At 34.3% G+C, this 22,198-nt stretch overlaps 3 protein-coding genes across 4 annotated transcripts; 1 reads left to right on the top strand and 2 right to left on the bottom strand.

The window, feature by feature from the left end:
• The first annotated feature begins 5,563 nt into the window (after window positions 1-5,563).
• Window positions 5,564-7,188, top strand: LOC112008913 (leucine-rich repeat extensin-like protein 4). The gene has a single exon (XM_024041275.2). It carries the CDS (start codon window positions 5,764-5,766, stop codon window positions 7,075-7,077), a length of 1,314 nt encoding a protein of 437 aa, XP_023897043.1. The 5' UTR covers window positions 5,564-5,763; the 3' UTR covers window positions 7,078-7,188.
• A 410-nt stretch (window positions 7,189-7,598) lies between these two features.
• LOC112008914 (acid phosphatase 1) lies at window positions 7,599-12,072 on the bottom strand. 2 transcript variants are annotated; one of them, XM_024041277.2, is made up of 3 exons: window positions 11,628-12,072; window positions 8,000-8,251; window positions 7,599-7,879 (listed from the first exon to the last, which is right to left on the bottom strand). In XM_024041277.2, exons 1-3 carry the CDS (start codon window positions 12,029-12,031, stop codon window positions 7,702-7,704), a joined length of 834 nt encoding a protein of 277 aa, XP_023897045.2. In that variant the 5' UTR covers window positions 12,032-12,072; the 3' UTR covers window positions 7,599-7,701. The 2 variants fall into 2 exon arrangements, with proteins under 2 accessions (XP_023897045.2, XP_023897046.1); XM_024041278.2 differs by having other exon boundaries at window positions 8,042-8,251; window positions 11,628-12,071.
• A 6,538-nt stretch (window positions 12,073-18,610) lies between these two features.
• LOC136061559 (uncharacterized) lies at window positions 18,611-21,578 on the bottom strand. Its single transcript, XM_065779984.1, has 2 exons — window positions 20,746-21,578; window positions 18,611-19,749 (listed from the first exon to the last, which is right to left on the bottom strand). Exons 1-2 carry the CDS (start codon window positions 21,327-21,329, stop codon window positions 19,086-19,088), a joined length of 1,248 nt encoding a protein of 415 aa, XP_065636056.1. The 5' UTR covers window positions 21,330-21,578; the 3' UTR covers window positions 18,611-19,085.
• Between the last annotated feature and the right edge of the window lie 620 nt (window positions 21,579-22,198).

Genomic DNA, 22,198 nt, shown 5'->3' with positions numbered 1-22,198 from the left:
TATCATTTCGTAGCTAAAATAATAATATAAAATTAAATTATTAAATATTAAAAAAAGCTACATAAGCATTTTAATTAAAAAAAAAATTCCCCGTCAAACAAAAAAATTTCTTTAGACATATCATCACCAAGTCAGCCACATGAGTTGTCTAATCCACTAACTCAAGCAAATTTCACCATTTACCCTTAAAGATCTGTTACTTACCATGTACCTGATTCTCATAAAAATAAATAAAAAAATAAAAACTTTCTATGTACCCAAACATTCCAGAAATCTTCGTCACCAATAAGATCTAACAATCGCTGATTTGCGAACCTCCACCTTCACATTCATCATTAGAGTGTATGAAGGTGGGGTCGGCTTTGTTGCCAAAGGTGTTGGTTGGGCTATTTTAGTAGAAGTGGGTGTTTTTCCTTTATCTTTCCTCAATGGAGTATATTTTTAAGTGTCTGCAATTTTACCGGAAGCTCATTCGATTACCAACAAAGTCTTGAATTATGTAATTGTTTTTTTTTTTTTTTTCCTTTAATTTGTTGGTACTTTGATTCTGGGATATATCAACCAACAACTAGTGGAACTTGGTATTTGATTTTGGGTTTTTTTTTTCCTTCAATTTTTTGGTACCATTGGTATTTAATGTTATTTTACAAATTAAAAAAGAAAAAGAAATAAGTTCTATCAATCTCATCAAGCCCAATGCCCTTTGATGAACAAAACTTTAAATGAACCCCAAGATTTGATCGAGAATGCCCAGACCGGTCATGGTATAGCTAAGGTTGAAGATTTGGAATGGATAGCAAGGTTGAAGCAGCCATGGCACTCATGGGTTGAATGTGAAGGTAGAGGTGTGTAGATTAGCGATGGCTAGATTTGACTATTGGTGAAGGTTTAAAATTGTTTGGTTACATGGGTAATGTGAGATTCGTCTGGATAAGTAGTTAAATGTATTAGTGGCTGTACGGGCACTAAGTTTAGGCCCAATCCATTAGCCTTTGTTTGGTTAAGAGTTCAAGGCCTATAGCCAGGTTGGGGCCTATATCAATTTGGGGTTTAGTGCCAGGTTGGGGTCCAGCACCAAGTTGAAGGGAATGGTAATGCCTTAGGGGAAATCACCCGCCAAGCGCCATTCGACAACAGTTGCAAGTTTCAAGAAGATCACATCAGTTACGAGTAGTGGGCCCCATCAGATCAAGAATATATATCAAAAGGACCCACCAGTATGAAAAATGACCATTTCATCATGATGCCCCCCCCCCTCCCCAAGGGAAGTCTATAAATAAAGACTGACTAGTATAGGGGAAGGGGTTGGCATTTTTAGGCAAAGACACATGAGAGAAGAGTGAGGAACAACAAGAGAGCGAGAGAGAGAGAAGGTTTTACCTCGGCATTGCTTAAGCCTTCTCGAAAAGCATACACACAAGGGAATAGAATACAAAGTGGGCCTAAAGCATCTTCCCTTGGGCTGTTGGGTTGATTGTAGGAAGTTTTCCCATTGTCAGAAATTTCATACCGATCATAAACAAGTAATTTGGGAGTTTGACTCAAAAAATCATCAGGTATCTTGGGCCAGGCACCACAGTGGCTTATTAGATAGTTCATACTGCTAGTTAGGTGATGATGTATTTATTTTCATTTGTTGTTATATTATTATTGGTCCACTTGTCATTTTTAATATTATTAAAATTTATTATTATCATTTAATTAGTCATGTCAGCTTTATGTGTGACAACTTTGTAATCTATTAGCCACGTATGCATTTTTTTATTAGTGAGTTAACGATAAGAACCAAATTAATTGTAAATTGAAAATAATAAAAATCAAATTGATTGCTATCAAAATGTATAGACCAAATTGACTATTACACTAAAATGTAAGGACTAAAAGTGTTTTCGTCAATTTTTTTTTAAGCCAAACCGTTTTTGTTTTTATTTATATATATATATATATTATGAAGTATGAACCAATTAAGCTAAACCATCATTGATTGTTTTACTGGTGAACTTTTCATTAAATTTGTACCCAATTCAGCTACCCTCATTATTATTTATTTATTTATTTTAGAAAGAGCTACCTCTTTAGATTTACCATGTTTATTTCGAGGCCTGTCAGCCTACCCTTATAAAAAGGTACTAGTATTAAGTAAATTGTAGCCAACTGTGCTATCTTCTCAAGTTCTTATACGGCCACAACAAAATTCTATTAGAGATTTCCTGATTATCAATGATTCCAATTGTTACTTTCAATGTACCATTGATCTCTTCAATCATGTTCTTATTATTGTTATTAGTAATAAATTAAGTAGTTTCTCAAAAAAAAAAAAAAAAGTAATAAATTAAGTATATAAAAATACAATAGTCCAAAAAATTATAAATTTGACGGAATAGTTATATAATAATTTAATACTAAGGTTTTGGAGACAAATTATTTACTCTAAAATTAAAAAATTTAAATTATGCAAAATTTAATATAAAAAAACAACTTAATATATCAATGTCATAAAAATAAAAACCCGCATGTATACAAAGTATTACAATTTAGATCTATAAATGTAACTCCGGCTAAAACATTATTCTTATAAATTGCATTTACACGAACATGACCAACGGATTTGATCATCAAAGATAAAGAGAGGTGAACTGGTGGAGTAAATTTGTAGGGCAATTAGAGTGGAGCATGAAGTTCAATTTCGACCAAACATAATCTGTCTTGATCAACAATTAATGAACTTAATTAGCTTGAAGTATTTTTGGAGCTAGCAGAGGAGGATGACTAGAACTAGATTATCTTCTGATTTACTTACATTTCAATCACGTTCCCTTTTCTCTTCATTCAAATTTAGCAGCACCAGGGTAAGTGCACCAGCCAATTACTAAAGCTTGTTGAGTTTAGGATTCTCATTTGTTTGGCCTTTAGTGTAACTTTTTTTTTTTTTTTTTTTTTTGAGAAACGTCTTTAGTGTAACATAACACCTAAAAATAGAAAATTAGTTAAGTTTATATAGCCTAAAGTCAACCCACTTCGGTTCGAATCAAATTCAAAAATGCAAATTACCTGAAAATTTTGGGTTCGTTTGAATTGATTCGTTTCTTGTAGACAATTTGACCCTTTTTTTTTTTTTTTTGAAAGAAAGAAAATTTTATTGAATCACAGCAGAAACAAAAACCTAAGTAACCTCATTTAGGATAACATTAACAAAACTTGAAGGGCCAAAACTCATATCAAAAGAACCATAAAAAAAACTAGCTAAGAGACGAATTAGCCTCCCTTTAAACCCAATTATAAAATACATGGTCAAAGTCCCTAAATACATTCGTAACTAAGTCCACTAAATACATTCGTTTCTTGTAGACAATTTGACTGTTGGAAATTAAGACAGATTTATTTTTATGAATCCAGAACCTTCGTCTGTCATTGTCTGGCAACCATTTGATGCGAATCCCAATTCCCAATTATACTTCCAACGTCACAAAATTCAGCATTTGTCTATCTTTAATTCTGATTAAATGATGGATTCAAATAGCTTAATTAGTAAAGTCTCTTATGATTGAATAAGATATTTAGATTTAGTTTTTACTTATGTCAAAAAATTAATTGATGTTTTAATATAAAGAGCTATTATAAAAAATGAACGTCTTAAGTAGGAAACTCTCTCAAAAAAGTACTCCCTCCGTCCTATTTTTTTTGTCTTATTTGAAAAGTTAAACTTTTTTAAGGGAATATCATTTATTGTCTTATCTACCTTTTAAAAATGTATAAGTTTTCAAAACTACCCTTTAAAAAATTTATCAAAAAATTAAATTTATAAATTAATAGGGATATAAATATAATAGGAATATTAGTAAATTAATGATTTTTGTTTTTAGAAACAAAAAAATATTTTTGGACATCTTAAAATAAAATAGAGAACAAAAAAAGTTGGACGAAAAAAATAATTATTAAATATCATATCCTAAAAGAACAAGTACAGATTAAATGGTATATATAAATATATATATATATATATAAAGAGTCCTGCATTGTACATGATGCTATGTTAAGTGTCTGTTTCTCATGATTAATTTTGTCAATTTATTTTTACTATTATTTATAAATCTTATTATACTTTTTAGTATTATTTATAAGTTTCATTATATTATTTTAACTAATTTTTATCTTTATTTATAATATTTTAAAAAAAAAATTCAATTTCAGTAATATAAGTAAATTTCAATCCGAGCCTGAAGGTCCAATAATGCGTCACGATTCTATCCCTCACAGAGTCACAGTCCACCATGCGCCGAGTTCCGATAAAATTTGTGAAATTTGTTGTCTCCTTTGGCACTGCCTCAGAACAGTGGCATCTTTCTTCGTTTTTCTTTTTGGTGGCTAAGCACGAGCTTAATAGCTTAAAAATAAAAGTAACCTGGCTTTTTGTCTAGCCAATATGTTGACAAGAAAGTTGATTTGACTAGACTACAGTATCCTCCTTTATTAAAATATCTTCTTTTTTTTTTTCTTTTTCTTTTTTTGGTAAATAAGGATAATATAACTACTAATTTAGTTTTGTTCATGCAATACAAATAATCACATCTAAAAGAACTTGGGTCATGTTGGAATGCATACAATTTTTTTTTTCCAAATATTCAGTTGTTGAAAAAAAAATTACTAAAAATCCTCTATTTGAAATTATTTTGTTAATGTAGTCATTTTAGAATCTAAGTGCAAATTGAGTTTAGTAAATTCCAATTCTGATTGAAAACAAAAGACCATATCATGCGATACATGTGATAAGTTCTCTGCTTGAAACTCAAGCTTACTAAAACTTGATTTTTTTTCTTGAAACTCGAGTTACAAAATGAGTTACATTTAAAAAAAAAAAAAAATTCAATCCGAGACTTTCCGAAGTATTTTTTTTGTGCAAAAATTGAATATTTGGAAAAAAAAATAAAAAAAAATATGATAATCTATATATTTAGCCCCCTATCCTTTACACCATATTTTAATTTGATCTTTAAACTTTCAATTATGTTCATTTGGTCTCTAATCTCTTAGTAATATATCAATTTAGTTTTTGCCGTTATCTCATGGATGAAAATTGTTAAGCAGCCAAAATAAAAAAATTAGTTTCCATTAATGTAATAATAAACTAATTTTTTTATTTTGGTCATTTATCACGTCAGCAATTTTCATTCAAGAAATAATAGTAAGTGACACAATACTAAAAATATTAAGAACTAAATTTACACAATTAAAATATTAAGAACTAAATAAAAATATAATGCAAAAGATAGGAACCAAATTATTTGTTTACCCCATTCTCAAAAGAAAATTCTTTGTTTACCCCCAAAAAAATTTAAAAAGGGCCATGAATGAAAGTTCCAACAGTATTAATCGCATTTATCTATTTTGGTGAGTAACTTTAATGCTTAACTCACCTACCTCTTCTTTCATCATGAATACTCTCACTAGTTAACACGTGTACCCTAAAAGGCTTTTATTTTTTTTTTTTGGGTAAACTAAAAGGCTAAAAATTATATAAATAGAAATAAAGCCCCAAATTGTAAACATAGATAAAACTAAGAATAAAAGTAAGAAAGATAAAAACAGGGCCCATTTTTCTTCTCTGGCCAATTAAACCCACTATTTTCTTTTTCTTTTTCATTTTTTTTTCTTTTCTTTTTTTTGGTAAAAGGGAACCCACTATTTTCTCTCTTCAATGCTGATCCTTATTTGGACAACCTTACAAGCAAACCCATCAAGCAAGAAACTTTTAGTCCTCAACTGATGAAAATGGAGAAAAGCTGGCTTCTGGTTGTTCTCCTCCTCCTTCACTTGCATACAATTTCAACAGTAGCTGCTTTTTCTATGGGTGGAAGTGTTGGTGTTGGTGTTGGTGTTGGTATTGGCAATGTAGGTGGTGGTGGTGGTGGTGGTGGTGGTGGAGGTGGAGGTGGAGGTGGAGGTGTTTGGATTGGTGGTGGGATCAACAATCCAACTCCAACTCCAACTGGTTCTGGTTCTGGTTCTTCAGTTCCAAAGCTCAGCAGAGCTTACGCTGCTCTCCAGGCATGGAAATCTGCAATTACAGATGATCCATTTAAGATTTTAGACACTTGGGTTGGCACTGATGTGTGTTCTTACAAAGGAGTGTTTTGTTCAGATTCTCAAGAAGAGATGGATGAAACACCTGGCCCAGTTGTTGCAGGTATAGATCTCAATCATGCAAATCTTCAAGGCACTCTTGTCAAGGAAATATCTTTACTAACTGATATGTCACTACTTCACCTCAACAGCAACAGGTTTTCAGGCACGCTTCCTGACACTTTCAAAGATCTTTCTTCACTCCAAGAGTTAGACCTTAGTAACAACCTCTTCTCAGGTCCTTTCCCTGTAGTTACCGTATACGTTCCAAACCTCATTTACTTGGACCTCAGATTCAACAAATTCTCAGGTCCACTTCCTGAAGATCTCTTCAATAAGAAACTTGATGCAATCTTTGTCAATAACAACCAGTTTGAAGGCCAACTTCCCCCAAACTTGGGGAACTCTCCAGCTTCTGTGATAAATTTAGCTAATAACAAGTTTAGTGGAAACATCCCAACTAGTTTTGGCTTCATGGGTTCTAAACTCAAGGAAATATTGTTTCTGAATAACCAATTAACAGGGTGCATTCCTGAGGGAGTTGGGCTCTTCACAGATATGCAAGTCTTGGATGTGAGCTCCAATTCGTTGATGGGTCATCTGCCAGACACCATTTCTTGCCTGGAAGATATTGAGGTTCTCAATTTGGCACACAACAAACTGTCTGGGGTTCTGCCAGACCTGGTTTGTTCTCTGAGAAGCCTGTTGAATCTGACTGTTTCATACAATTTCTTTTCTGGGTTCAGCCAAGAATGCACTAAGCTGTTCTTCAGGAATGTGGGCTTTGACTTCTCAGCAAATTGCATTCCTGGGAGGAACTTGCAGAGACCTCAGCCAGAATGTTCTGTGATTCCAGGAGGTGGGTTGAATTGTCTGAGAATCCCCGCTGCACAGCCTCTTGTTTGTGGGTCACTAGGTGTAGCTTCAGACACTAATACAACCTCCTCACCTCCATAAGAGAGGAGACAGAAAAGGGGAGGTTCCACTACCGGTACCATGTATAACAGGTTGGTCATGGTTGTATGATTATTTAGTACTAGCAATTAAAATTTTGAGCTTCCTAATTTATTTCTTCACGAATTCAGTATATCCATAAATAATCAACATGCCCAGAAATTCAAGTATTTTTATTAAAAGTCTTCTGATGGGCTTGGGGATGGAGCAGGAGTATACTAATCTTTTTTTTTTTTTTCCTATCGACTAACGTAACGACTTAATAAATAAAATATGGAAATGGGTGTACTTTTATTTTATTTTATATTTTATATTGGAAATGGGTGTACTTGCTTCGTCACATGATTTCTGTGCATATGGTGATCTTTGTGCTAGAAGAATATCACGGTACTCTTTCAAGGCTCTCGCAGAATTACATAGCTTTGGGTTGAACTACTTTAGGGCCGGTTGATTTAATTAATCACATATAGAACGGCTTTAGATGGAGTTAAATCATACATACACTTTCAACACAGAAAGCACAATTTATCCAGGTAAGTAGTCCTCAAATAATGGTGGCAAGCAATCTGCGGCATAGAATTTTAAGTACAACAACATCATCATCATCATTGTTAAATACAATCTCTATTAAGAGATATAATACATTGGATTTGGGAGTTTAAAGGATCGTCTAGCCACTGCAAAGCCCAACAAGTCACTCCACTGGTCACCAGAACTTCCATGAATCCTATAACCTTCATGTTGCAAGTCTGATCTCTTTTCAGATTTATAGATGATTGCAGGTTTCCCCTGATCCGAAGGCCCCCTGTTTCATTTATTAGCAATCTTGAATAAGATAATTATAAGATCTACAGCTACTGTACCAGTTAATTAACAAATTTGAAAATATTGGTGGTTATTCAATTACAGGTGGTGTCTTTCATACACTTTGTTTATTCTGTATATGTATTGCAACATGGCTTGGTACCTCAAGATTAGCCTCTCCCAATTGGTGAACCCTGCATATAGAAGATTTTTCTCTGTGACATTCCTTTGATATTCACTCCTCCCAGTTAACAGAAATATCTTAAAACCCAGCTGTTTGAGCTCTTTGTATAAACTCAAACTTGCAGGTAATGCGGGGGCCTCAGCCAAATCCACCCAAGAATCGAAAGATTCCTCGTCGAACGTCTCTGATCTACACAGAAAACAATATTTTGTAATTTCTTTGTTCTACAAATCAAGCAACTGCACAATCCAATCAATAACTCAAAGCATTGATATTACGTAGTATCTCAGTAAAGGTTGATGAAGGGAAAGTGATGAGCTGTGATATGAATTAGAACTAAATGGGATGTAAGTTGCTTAACATAAATTGACAAGTGGTTAGGCATCTCTGCAAAAAACACAAAGTTTTCATGAAAAACTCTTTATACAAAGTTTTCAAGGCTCATTTCAGTCGCATACAAAAGCCGAATGCGAGCCTAATCTGCTATTTATACAAGCTGCACTATTCTAGCAGCCACTGGGTTGTCTCGATTAAAGACTTAATCTGCTTGGTAATTGGAAATCTAACCAACCAACATACTAACTAAAACTGAGTACAAATGGATCTAAGTGATTGCTGTTGCAATAACAACCTCTAACCCACCGTTTGGACACAAGCAACTATTGCTAATGGTTTTGTGTTCAGGTACAAATGTAAGACAACTACTTAACTGCCCTTCATCAAATGTTCCATCACATAATTTACCACGTTTTTGGAAGTGTGGTACAATTTTTAGTACTCTTGTTATTTTTGTTCTTCCTCTCTCTCTATATATATATATATATATATATATTTTTTTTTTTGTTCCCTTAAATTCGATTATATCACTCTTTCTTATATATATATATCAAAAAGATATATTTAACATAAAATTTATCAAAAAAATGTATCTTTTGATAAATATTGTGTAAATAAACTACTAAAAATAAACAATTCTCAAACAAGCACAAAATGTTAACAAGAGAACCATTTTAATTTTTTAAAACTTTGGCAATAGAGTTCACTTTGAATAAATAACTTCAACATACTTCAAGCATAATTTATTTATATATATTGATAAGACACATAAATAAGACTCAAATTTTATTATATTACATATATAATATTATAAAGGTAATTGAAGAGGCAAAAATTACACTTTTAACTTTTTAAGGTGAAAATTTATTTCAAAAAGAAAAAAGAAAAAAAGAAAAGGGAAAAGATATAAGGTGAGAGTAGTATGCACACTGGGCATTACTCTAAGCTGAGTTAGTGAGTTAGCGAGTTAGCACAGAGGGTTTTGATCACCTAAGAGTATAATAATTTGGTCAGTAAATATCTTAATTTATCAATAAGAAAATGGTCAATTTAGAACAAACAAAATTGGTAATTAATATTCACAATCTTTTCTCTCTCAAAAAAAAAAAAAATGGTGATTTTAATTATACATTCTCTACTGACAGAACTAAGTACCACTATGCAACTGACAGAACTAACTGCATTGATACAATTTTTTTTTTTTTTTTTTGCTGAATACTGCATTGATACAATTGGTCAATGCTATGAAACAAAGATGCATGTTTATGACTGTTGATTTTCATAATTGGCAGGGGCGTAGTCAGGATTTTCCACTTGAGGGGTCGAATTATATATTTATATGCTAGTCATAACTCATAATTAATACAGTAATTATATTCTATATAAAATAGTCAAATTTAACATTTTATAATATTTTAAAACTCAAATAAGATAATAAAAAATTGTTCAATTTGCCATGAACATATAAAAGAATTTTTTTTTAAAGCCTTAGCATCTCCTATTAGAATTGTGCTTGATGATGACCATTCATAAAATAAATTCCATTCATTATCATTTTCACAGTGAAATTCTTAACAATTTTTCCCTTTTTAAAATTGGGAGGGGGTTTAGACTTGAGAATGTTTCTTATCTCTAGCGCAACCTAAATTCTGTTTGTAGAAACATATCAATGTTTGTACAACTTATAAGGCACCTAGATTCAAAAGGAAAAAAGTAATCAACTTAAAATATATAAAAATGAGATGATGATAATAAGAGAAAAACATATGAGGAAAAAAATTGGAAATATGAGAAAATGATCAAATTTTGTGAAAAAATGATGATGATGGGACCAGAATAAATGAATTTGAAGGCTAAGAATGAAAAGAAAAACATACCAATTTGAGCAACGCACATTGCATTTAAAAATTGAAAACAATAGGAACAACGTCCTTTTTCTATTCTTAGAAAAAAATAAAAAGAAAGACATCTAGAGATTAGGGATTTATAAGATTTTGGTAAAAGTATGTGTATTGTTTGAATGGAGTCCACTTGAGAAACTAATTAAATATTGGAATTGTAAATGGCTAAATGCAATCATTGTTATATTTTAAAGGAAAATAACATAAAAACTAACAATGAACTAATCTCTATGACATTTTTTTTTTTAAAGGAAAGTCATTATCCAAAATCAAAGTAAAGAGAAAACTAAGCAAAACAACAGTAAAAAAAAAAATAGCTTGAATTGTGAAGATAATGAATATTTATAGCTAATTGGAACTCTAAAACCAGAGACTATCTTTTATTCAATAATTTGGAAACTCCTGGTTCTTGGCATGTTGTGCAAGTAGGTGGGCCACTTGGTTCCTTTCTCTTTTATTATGATTTAAATTGAGTTAAGAGTAGTGTAGACTCATGTATTAGGTGGCATATCCAACTATGCTAGACCAATTTTCTTCCATTGATAGTAAGAAGGTTCTACGAAATTTTTTGAAGGGGCCAATCATTATAATTTGTAGGAGGCCAATTTATTTTTATATAGCACTATAAGAGGATTTCAAAAGTTTTAGGGGGGGGGGGGGGGGGGGGTTTTTTTTTTTTTAAAGGAAGGTCATTATCCAAAATTAGAGTAAAGAGAAAACTAAGCAAAACAACCGTATAAAAAAAAAAAAAAAATAGCATGAATGTAAAGATAATGAATATTCATAAATAATTAGAACTCTAAAATCAGAGACTATTTTCTATTTAATAGTTTGGAAACTCCATGTCCTTAGCATATTTTGCAAGTACGTGGGCTACTCAGTTATTTTTTCTTTTATTATAATTTAAACTGAGTTAAGAGTAATTTAGACTCATGTATTAGGTGGTCTATCCAACTATGCTAGATCAGATTTCGTCCATTAACAACAAAAAGGTTCATGAAATTTTTTGGAGGAGCCGCTCATTATAATTATAATTTGTAGGGGTCCAATTTATTTTTATACAAGCACTATAAGATGTTTTCAAAAGTTTTGGGGGGGCCATGTGTACCTCCGCCCCTAGGTACAGACTACAGGCTCCAGTTGTAGAATTCAAAACTAATTAAGTAGCATCTTCCTACGTTTAAAACGAAGCAAATCCCTTTATTATTTTAAATTTTGAACATAAATTAATTTGCAAGCAGAATTAGAAAACAAACAAAGAGCAGTAAATAAATACTACTATAAGATAATTAAGAAATTAATAATAAATTAGGATTTGAAGATCTTACCCGAAGCCGTGGAGCTGGTAGTAGGGCAAGTTGGAGAGCAAAGTCTCATCGATATCGAAAACCCACCCGTCGCTTCCGCTGTCGGAAATCTCAACGGTCTTCGCAAACCTCACCGAGTTCTCCGCCACGACCTCCGAGTCGTACCGGTACTGGTCTCCGGTCATGTAGTCCTGCACGAATTGCACGCACCTCGCCGGAATGGTGGACCAGTAACCGGCGTCATTTGTCTCGACGGAGAACCTCCAGCTTTCGCAGTATACATCGTCGTCTATGCGGATCTTGCGGTGGTCGGAGACGACTTCTCCGGTGGTGTAAATCAGGTAGAAGAGGAGGATAGGGAGGAGGGAGACCTTTGGCATTGATGGAAAGGCGAGAAAGTTATGTTTGGGATATCTCTGTTTCATTCAAAGATAGACAGCTGTTGTTGTTGAATTTTTGGCTGAATTATGTAATATTACACGCTTACATGACGATGACTGGGTTTATGACAAAAGCAGGCCATTGGGCCAAATTAATTAAGAGTAAGACAAAAATCAGGCTGAAATGGCAGCAACTGCTCAATCATGTTATCGAATGGGCCACTAGCCTAGCCCAACCATTTTAAACCAACCCCATTACTCTTTAATTCTGCTCCCTCCTCCATTCCTTTTACATCACCATATACGCCTTCATCTTAATTGTGTTCCTCAACCTATCATTTCAGCCATTCTCCATCGCACTGCACTTTCTTAGAGCATTCCCATCAGGTGTGCCAAATGCCAAATATTTGGCATTTGGCACACCAAACACCAAAAATCCTCTCTCATGAGATGTGCCAAATGCCAAAATATTTGGCACACATGAACAGTTCTGTTCTATAAATGCCACGGTACGGCAGAAATGCCATTTATAAAAATTAATTTTTTAATAATTTTCTCTCTCCTCTCTGGCATTTTCTCTTCTTTTTTCTCTCTCTCTCTCTCTCGTCCGCCCCTCACTTTTCTCTCAGCCCTTCTCTCTCCTCTCTCTCTCTATCTCAGAGTCTCCCAGGCGCGCCCCAAGCTCTGGACTCCGCCGCCGTGCCTCGTCCCCTCCGTCGTCGAGCGCCTCGGTGACGCCAAACAGGCCGTCGGCGACACCGCCCAGCGGTTCTTCCTCACGCTCAAGCAACTCTGTTTGGTTTGGGATGGGTTTGATGGGTCTCCCAAGCTCTGGACTCCGCTGCCGTGCTCTCCGGCGACCACTTCAAGCTCACTTCAACACCGGCCTCGTCCCCTCCGTCGTCGAGCGCCTCGGTGACGCCAAACAGCCTGTCCGCGACACCGCCCAGCAGTTCCTCCTCACGCTCAAGCAGCTCTGTTTGATTTAGGTTTGATGGGTTTGATGGGTCTCCCACCTCCGACGCATCACTTCCACTCCGATCTCCCTCTAGCCACGTTTTTCTGTGTTTTTTTTTTTTTTTTTTTCTGTGGTTTGATGGGTGGGTTCGGATGGGCAGTGGTGGTGGTGTGCTATGGGCAGTGGTGGTGGTGTTATGCTGATTTTGGTGGTTTGGTTGATTGATTGATTTTGGTGGTTTGGTTGATTTTGGGTTTTGGGTTTTGGTTATGGTTGTCGGCGGTGGTGGATTGTGGTGGTTGTAGGGGTGGGCTATTATGGGTAGTGATGGTGGTGTTGTGCTTTGGGCGGCGGTGATGGTGGTGTTGTGCTTTGGGCGGCGGCGGTGGTGGTGGGCTGTGTAATATATATTACTGTTTGAAGTTTTTTTTTAATGATATTTTAATGTGTTGTATATATTATTTTAATGTTTAGAATAAAAAATAGAATACCTGATAAATGGCATGTTGTAAAATGATGTGCTAAAATGATAAAGTAGGTGTTTGGTGTGGCAAAATGGCATTTTTTATGAAAGAGCTGATGGGAATGCTCTTATGCCGCTTTTTGGTTTTTAGCTTTTAATTTTTATGCTAAACTTTTTATTTTTATTTTATTTTTTTCATTTTTTTTAGAGTGCAAGTATATCTTAGCATGCATTCAGGTTTTAACAAAAAATTAAATAAACTAATGTCAACTTAGTGTGGGTTTAACATCAACTTATTTAGTTTTTTACTTAAAATATACTAAAAATATACTTGTACTCTAAAAGAGTTAACTTTTATAAGTTATAGATAAAAACTAGAAATTAAAAATTTGTCCAATAAAATATAGGCAAACAAATGGGTAGGCAAAGTGAAAATGAGGCTAAACACAGGTGGGCAAAGTGTTAAGTTTTGAATCACGAATAAGCAAAGTAAAAAGGGTCTAACCACAAGTAAGTTTACTGTAATTTTCCCTTATTATTATTATTATTATTATTATTACAACAAATACCAATAAAATGTACTAACTTGTTCTAAATATATATTTATGATGTCAAAATAAAAGTAACTAACCTCAATTAAAGGTTTCCACACTTTAGCTTCAGCCTCAAAAGGTTGAGTAATTAGATTCTACACAAATCCACTCAAATTCTTATAAAGGTCATGACATGCATGGAAATTAGCTTTCAAAGTTTTGATGCAATTTTTTATGTTCCTTTTTTCAATTGCATAACTGAATTCTTTAGAACATTTTTTAGACATCTTTGCGAAAGTATGAGAACTAAATGTTTGATTGGGCCTATTTCCATTGTTTTGTTCCTCCTGCATGACATTAAGTAAAAACCCATCAATTTCATTAGTTTAGCTCATGTTATTCTCTTTAAGCTCATTATCAGTTGTAATCTTCCTTGATGTCTTAGGCATCTTTAAAGACTACATGTTAAACATATAATTTTTTACAATTAATAAAATTACATGCAACTACTACAAATAAACCAATAAAACAAAATAAGGCATAAAATGGTATTACTACAAATAAACTAATAATTGAATATTCTTATTTAAAAAAAATTAATGTCTTGCTAATCGTTATATAAAAGCAACAAAGTTAAACGTTCCACAAAAATGCATACAAAACAACTGTTACATAGAGCACGTTTGATAGACTGTAACGGTATTTACATAGGAATAGGAATAGATATTACAAGGAATACAAAATGTTGTAATGTAATGCTTATTACTATTCATTTGTTTGGTGACAACGTCCTTGAAGATAATGGAATGAAAACATTTTAAATCAAATTTAAGATATATTTTAGGAAATATCTTACTCATATAATTATATTTCCTAAAAAAATAATATTTTTGAAGGAGAGATTAGTTATTTTTTATGATTCTTTATTTTCATAATTGTTATGTGCAAATGGAAAATGTGTTTATTTAAAAATATATTAATTGTAGAAATTAATACACCTGCTAAGGAATAACTATTACATCCCTTTTAGAGATGAATAGTTATTCCTCATTTTAAAGAATAGTTGTTCATAAAGAATGGCTATTCCCTGTAATAAAAACATAATTAAACTACTGAATAGCTAAACTATAAGAATAACTATTATATTACAGAGTCTATTACAATCTACCAAACATACCCATAGAAAAAGACGCAAATAAGCAAATTACATCCCATAACTCATTCCACATTTTAGTTGCTATACAATTTCATAATATTGCTCATCTTTTATCATCTACATCATTATTATTTGTACTGTTTCTAGACTCATTTATATGTCACTATTCAAGAGCTCTCGATCAACTTCTACAATTAACTTTTTATCTAGATCCACTCCCATAAGATAGTTGTATAATATACAACAAGACAATAATCTCAGTAACTATATCAATCGAAGAAAAAAAAAGGTCTATTATTCTAGATATGATGGGAAATTGTTTCTTTAACACACCAAATGTTCTTTCAACTACATTGCGTAAAGAGGAATGCCGATTGTAAGGACACAGTTTGGTTCCTAAGCCCAAACAATCAAAGGATCTAGGTCTAAAGATCCCAATACAATGAATTTGTAAAGAGTGAGTTTGAAAACTAGACTCTAATGAGTTGGACAACAATTATAGTGGGTCCAGATGACAAGAAAACAAAGATAAACTAGGTTTATCCAAAGAAAATCGTCATCAGCACAATCTGAGGAGATTAGTTCTTGTTTATATTTCCTTTGAATTTGATTACAAGTCCAGTTCTTGTTACTACAGTGTTTTTCTATCAATTTTCGATCCCCCTAACAATGGGATTTTCCTTTTTTATATTGCCCATCTTTGCTCCATCTCAGCCACCCACATGTTGATTAGATGGTTGACCCTTATCCTTGTCCCATCAGTACCCTCTTGAAACTTTTAGAGATAGCTGTAAGGCTGAATATCACTGTTCAGGTATCACCTCCACATTAATGCAGCATTAAATGCGGTGGCAGCAGCTTTCCCCTTATATATTTCTTACTTCCTCGTTGCCTTAACCCTTCCTGATGATTATCCTTACTAGTTAAATTGCCCAAAACGCTGCTCTTGACGGCAAGCCCGCCCTTCTAACTTCTGTTCTAACAAGCCGAGGTGTCATTTGTCCTTGGACCTCTTTCCAAAACCCTCATGACTAGACCCCTGTCTTCATTCACTAATATGGACTTCCGTGATAACGTCTACCTATCTTCGGATTATTAGATGTCCACGAACAAGGCCCATGACCCAATATATACTACTGGGCCTATCACCCTACACCGATAATTAAATATTTCCTCAACATTTTCTAGGCTACGTGTTGAATACTCTTTTAAATGATAGCTTACACCCCTGTTTAGCCCGTTAAGTCCACTTCTTAGCATAAAGTCCACATCTACTAGATAGTATTTGCCTATTAAAAAAAAAGTAAGTTATATAAGTATTTCACTATGTATTTTATAACATAATTTCTTTTCTTTTCTTTTTTTGATAGGTTTTTATAACATAACCATACTATTTTTTAAATTTTTTTTTTAATGTAAGTATCCCTTGTATTTGTGACTTAACATTATCTCTGAAAATTATAAGTTTATCTTCCCTACTTAAAGTGTTTTAATTTTAATTGTTCCTTCCCATTTAAATAAAATATATATAAATTTCATATCAAAATCACATGGTGTCAATACATTTTGAATTATGAGAACAAATCACATCGTTTTTCCTCAATAGAGCTGAAAGGTTCTAACTTGTTTAGAAGTTTACAAAGTACTAACCAATGATAGCACTATTTTTCCATGTTTAATTGGAAGTTGTCTTCTTTCCATCCTTTCCAAATGGATGTCAAAAAGTTCTATTTCAGCTTCAAACAACTCAATTGTGTACAATTCTGAGATAATAAGAATAAGGGATAATTATAGCAAACCCACTTGAGGTTTGGCCCGTTTGTGCTTTGCCTACCGGTGATTCAAAACTTATCACTTTGCCCACCTGAGGTGTCTTCCGTTAGAGATTGTTACCTACCTCTCTCTTTGCCGTTAGAAAAACACATTTTTAGAGAAAAACAAACATAACAAAGATAAAAAAGTTAGGGCTTTTTATTGCTTAAGAACTTCTTTGAGAACAAAATACAAATCAACAATATTGCTATTCTCTTGTCCAATGGGTTATTCAAACATGTATTGGTTTGAATCTGTACTTTGAACTGTTTCTTTGCCTAAAAAGCAATCTCCTATTTATCAAAGGTTGCCAAACATTTCACAAAGCTACCAAACAAAACTTAACTCTCTCTCTCTCTCTCTCTCTCTCTCTCTCTCTCTGAGCTTTAGCGACGCAGCCATGGCTTCTCTCTCAACAGCGATCTCACACTTTTCATCGCATGTCGCATTGGCTCACAACACGAAGCTGAAGAAGATCCACCAATCGCAATGCCACACTCTTCCTCTTCCTCATCGGTCACCTATTTGCCGGTACACTTCACTTTTCCTTCATTATTTTTTTCCCGTTAGTTTCTCAAGAAAGTTGAAGGAATCAATATATAAATCTGTCTTTGTTTTTTCTCACTTTCTCTGTTTCTTTTGGCTTGAATTTTTGGCTTTCTTAGTGCTGATCACGATCATGATTTGGGTTGAGGAGCTGCAAGGAGAGCCGTCGGATTCGCCGAGTTGTGGGGTCGTCAAATTCGGTTTCGTCAAGTTGGTGTTTTGCTACTGTGGCTAGGATTTAGAGTGGGTTTGAAGTTGGAATTGGGGGGGGGGGGGTGGGGGGGGGGGGGGGTTTGCTACTGTGGTTGGGATTCGGAGTGGGTTTGAAGTTGGAAGGTTCCTTTCCTTTCCTTAATTGGTAGTGCTTGGTTGTGCAGAAAAGGACTGAGAATTAGGAAAGGCTCAAGTAGCACCTAGGGTCGCCACCACGCCACCAAACCCATGGCTGATCTACCACAATCCAAACCCACAACTGGATTTCACATTACCTCATTCTTTGGTTGTTGATTGTTTATCTCTATCTCACTCTCTTTTGTTAATAACGTTGCTAGTTGTTTTGAGATTGTTGGTCTTCTTGTAAAAATTGGTTCACAATTTTGAGTTGTTATGAGATTGTTGATATTGATATAGATTAAAAGTGATTTCATTGAGCAATTGATCTGTGTGCTATTCCTGTGTTTTGTTATCAAAGAAGTTCTTAAGCAATAAAAAGCTCTAACTTTTTTATCTTTGTTATGTTTGTTTTTCTCTAAAAATGTGTTTTTCTAACGACAAAGGGAGAGATGGGTAATAAATCTCTAACAAAAGGCACCTCAGGTGGGCAAAGTGATAAGTTTTGAACCACGGGTAGACAAATTGCAAACGGGCCAAACTTCAATTGGGTTTGCTATAATTATCCCTAGGAATAAACTTCATATATTATTTTCGGTTTCTTTAATAGCAAACTATTTGAAAGTTGAAACAATAGCAAAAGATAACAAATTGCCATATCTTGCATAGAGTTATACATGAATCCATAAGGTTCTTTTTCTTCAAATTTTTTCCTACAGCTACGTTGAGGTTGTCCACAAAAAATAAGACAACTGAGTAAGATAAAGATTTACTAAAAGACTGTAGAATCAACAGTTGTAGCAATCCCATTACATGTACTTCAAAATAAATCAATCGACCAAGCATATTATGGAAATATAAATTATAAACAACAAATATTAACAACCAATTGCCCTTTTTTGTCTGTACAGTATCAATTTGTAAGTTCAAGACTTATACACGGAACAATGCAGTCATAAGAGAAATTACCTACCATAATATACTCAACAAAACCCAAACTGATGGCAGCAAAAACCAGCAAGGCGTTGTGACTCGCAAGGACCAAAATCAAGAAGATCGTCTCACAAACCAAATAGGAGATAGGAGGCCACATTAAAGAATATGGGGAAAAGTTTTTAAGTCGAAGAGTTGTGAGGAAAAAATCATGGTGAAAAAATTAGGGATAAAAAAGAAGAGGCATATGTATATTTTTGCTCAAACCAACTAGGCTTTACTCATAATGTGCAACAGCTAGTTGATTATCATAGCTTTAGTGGGGATATTTTGCAAAAGAGAATGGGTTTAAAACAAAGTTTTAGTCTTTAGAAAGAGGAATCTTGGTCATCATGGCAAAGTTCCTTCCTGAGTTTATGTGAGAACATTCGGCAAGCGTCCATGCTAAGATCAATGGCAGCTGAAAGTGCTATGAATAAGGCAGCATCAGCCATACAAGTTACATGCTGCACCCCTACTTGTACAACAGGCTTGCTAACTTTTCCTTCACCTTCCACAGTTGAACCCATCACAAACCCTTTTACAGGTGACCTTGAACTCAATGCAGAATCTCTAATTAGCCTACTATCAATGCAAAATTGGCCACCCTTTTTGCTACTCATTGTAGCTTCAGCAATGGGAATGCTACTAGTTGGGCCATTGTCAGTAACAAGCTCGAATTTGTAACCTAGGCCATCAATAGGGCCTCTCTCTCGCCATGCCTCGAGACGTCCCCATGGCTTCCAACTGCTAACGGAGAACCCATTAGGGCGAAGAATAAGCCAAGCACCCGGATTTGATCGAGACACGCGATCAGTGCCTGGTGAAGGTACAAATGGAGTGATCATTGAAGCAGCAGCCACAGGTGAACCAGAGAGATCGTATATCATTATCATCCACCCTTTTCTTTCCCTTCCTGATCGTTCCTTGTCTCCAGAAAAGGTTCTCATCCATCCTCTATTAGTAGTGTTGGTAAAATCTGATGGGAGAGACCTGGATTTACATAAGAACAAGAGGTAAAAATCATAAGTAACAAAATTCAATGTAAGTATTAGAAGTTGTTAAATAACATAACATGGCTAGTACGAGCATAGAAATGTTAAACATGAATGCTGATACCAAAAGAGATGTATATAAAGAAGTACAATTCAATGATGAGAAGGTAGCCACAGTATAATTTTAAACAAAATAGAATAGCAGAAAATGATACACATACCCAAAATTTTAAGAATAAGGCTTAATTGTAGTTGTTGTTATTACAATAGATATATATATATATATATTGCACATGGAAAGAAATCCAAAGTAGTTGTGTTTGAGAGATTTAGAGTTTGACCAAATCGGGGTTAGGCAACTATAAGGCCACCAATATTTTATTAAATTTCTGGTTTATAATTTTAGTTATTATGAAACCATAACTCAAAACGATGGAGATTCATCCCACATGGCTGTAGATAGAATGGAGAAAACTTCGGAAATAAATAACAAAAGAAGAACATCAAGAATATATATATATATATTATTGGTCGGATTTTCCTTCTCAACAGCCTAGTGAAGAGAAATAATGTTGAGCAAATTCATGAATTAACATCCAAAAGAAAGGATCAATAAAATCTTAAAACAAGGTATTGCTATAGAAAAGCAGACAGTTGTAGTTTGAATTTTGTGTTTGACCAAAATTTATAATTTTCATCTACGGAGTCTGAGTAACAAAAAAATTATATTAAAACAAACGTTAAGGCCAGTTTAGTACGCGAGTTTAACAGATGTTTTTATTTTTTAAAAGACATTACATGCTTCTTTTTTTTTTTTACTCTTAAAAATGGTTGTTTAACCGCACTTAACCGATCGGCCCTAATATTCTGAACATGGAATAAGATCTAACCACTCAAATCCAAGTTGAAATGTCAAATTCTAAATTAGCATGCCAACTTGTTGATAAAGACTCTTGGGAAGTGAAAAAAAAATAAAATAAAAAGGTGACCTGACCTGGATCTGGAGTTCCGGTCCGCACTAAACTTGCAACTGAAAACCGGTTGCCTAATATTGTGCTGAATCTGGAAAACAACAGGGCTACACTCAGGTTCACCGCCGAACTGGAAAACGAAGCGGGGATCCGGTTCCGAGCGGAGCAGTATATGTATCCTAGCCGAGTTATTCCCCAGCTTCATCCAACCATTCTGGAACACTGTGGGCCGGGCCTGAGCTCCCTCCAAGTCTACACTGATGTTGACCCGGCCCAATAACTTTCCGCTGGAGACACCGCATGTACGCCCCATTCTGCCCGTGTAGACCGACACACGGAGAGTGATGGCCTTCCCTCGGCGGAGAGCGGCGGGGTCTAGGCTAAACCCGGCGGAAGCGTCTGAGTCAGGCGGGGAGTCTCCTGCAGGTGTGGTAGTGCAGAGTGGAACAAGGGCAGTTTGGGTTTGGGAAGGAAAGTTCTTTATCCGAAGCTTGCAGAAACAGGGTGTGGTTGATGGGTGTACACCTGTACCTGCTGGTTTCGTTGCTTGAGGTAGCTTTAGAGCCAGTGATTCCACCATTAACCGAACGAACGCACACGGATCCATAGTATAGCTATATCAGTACGTAGTTACGACTGTTATGAGCAAACAAATACGATGGTTTAGTGCGCGCTGTTGTGGATTTATTAATGGAACTTCTAGAGCCAGAGCTATAGCTAGAGCTAGAGGGCGGACTTTGGGAGCATCTATCTATTTATCTATCTGGCGTTTCAATATAAAGACCAGAACGTTTATAAACTATATTTTTAACGTTGCACTCTCTCTCTCTCTTTCTTTGTCTCAACTCTCAACTCTGAAGAATGCTTGTACCGTGTTTAGTTTAGTAGGGTGGTGTGTTTGTGTTGTGTTGGAGGATTTTCTATTTTGTTTTTTTTCTCCCTTCGCGGGAACATTGCCACGATATATCATATCACCATTTATCATTACGCCGATATGATTTCTCTTTTCTTTTTTACTTTCTTTTTCTTGGGGATGACGCAAAGATATACTTTATAAACATATCTATCAAGATTAAGATTTTTTTAATTTTACTCTTTAAAATTTCAAGATTTAAATTTTACCCCTAACCTTATATTTTGTTTTTATCAACATTTTTTTTTTTGGTTAATTCTTATAAAATGTACTAATTGATATAATTAAAACATGACATTAAAGGTCTGTTTGAAAACAACTTACTTAACTGAAACTAAAAACTTTTTGTTGAAAGTATAGAAAATAAAGTTAAAACCTACCTAAATAGTATAATAAGACTCATAAATAGTTCTGAAAAAGTGCAATAGGACCCATAAATAGTACAAAAAAGAAGTTAAAATCTTAAATAAGTTGAAACTTGTAGCTCATCCTAAATAGGCTTTAAATCATTATATTTTGTTTTTATCAACAGTTTTTTGTTAACGCTTATAAAATGTACTAAT

Source organism: Quercus suber, unplaced genomic scaffold, assembly GCF_002906115.3.
Source record: "Quercus suber isolate HL8 unplaced genomic scaffold, Cork oak 2.0 scaffold_222, whole genome shotgun sequence".
Taxonomy (NCBI): domain Eukaryota; kingdom Viridiplantae; phylum Streptophyta; class Magnoliopsida; order Fagales; family Fagaceae; genus Quercus; species Quercus suber.
Note: the sequence above shows the minus strand (reverse complement) of the source record. Positions and strands in the feature narration are given on the sequence as shown.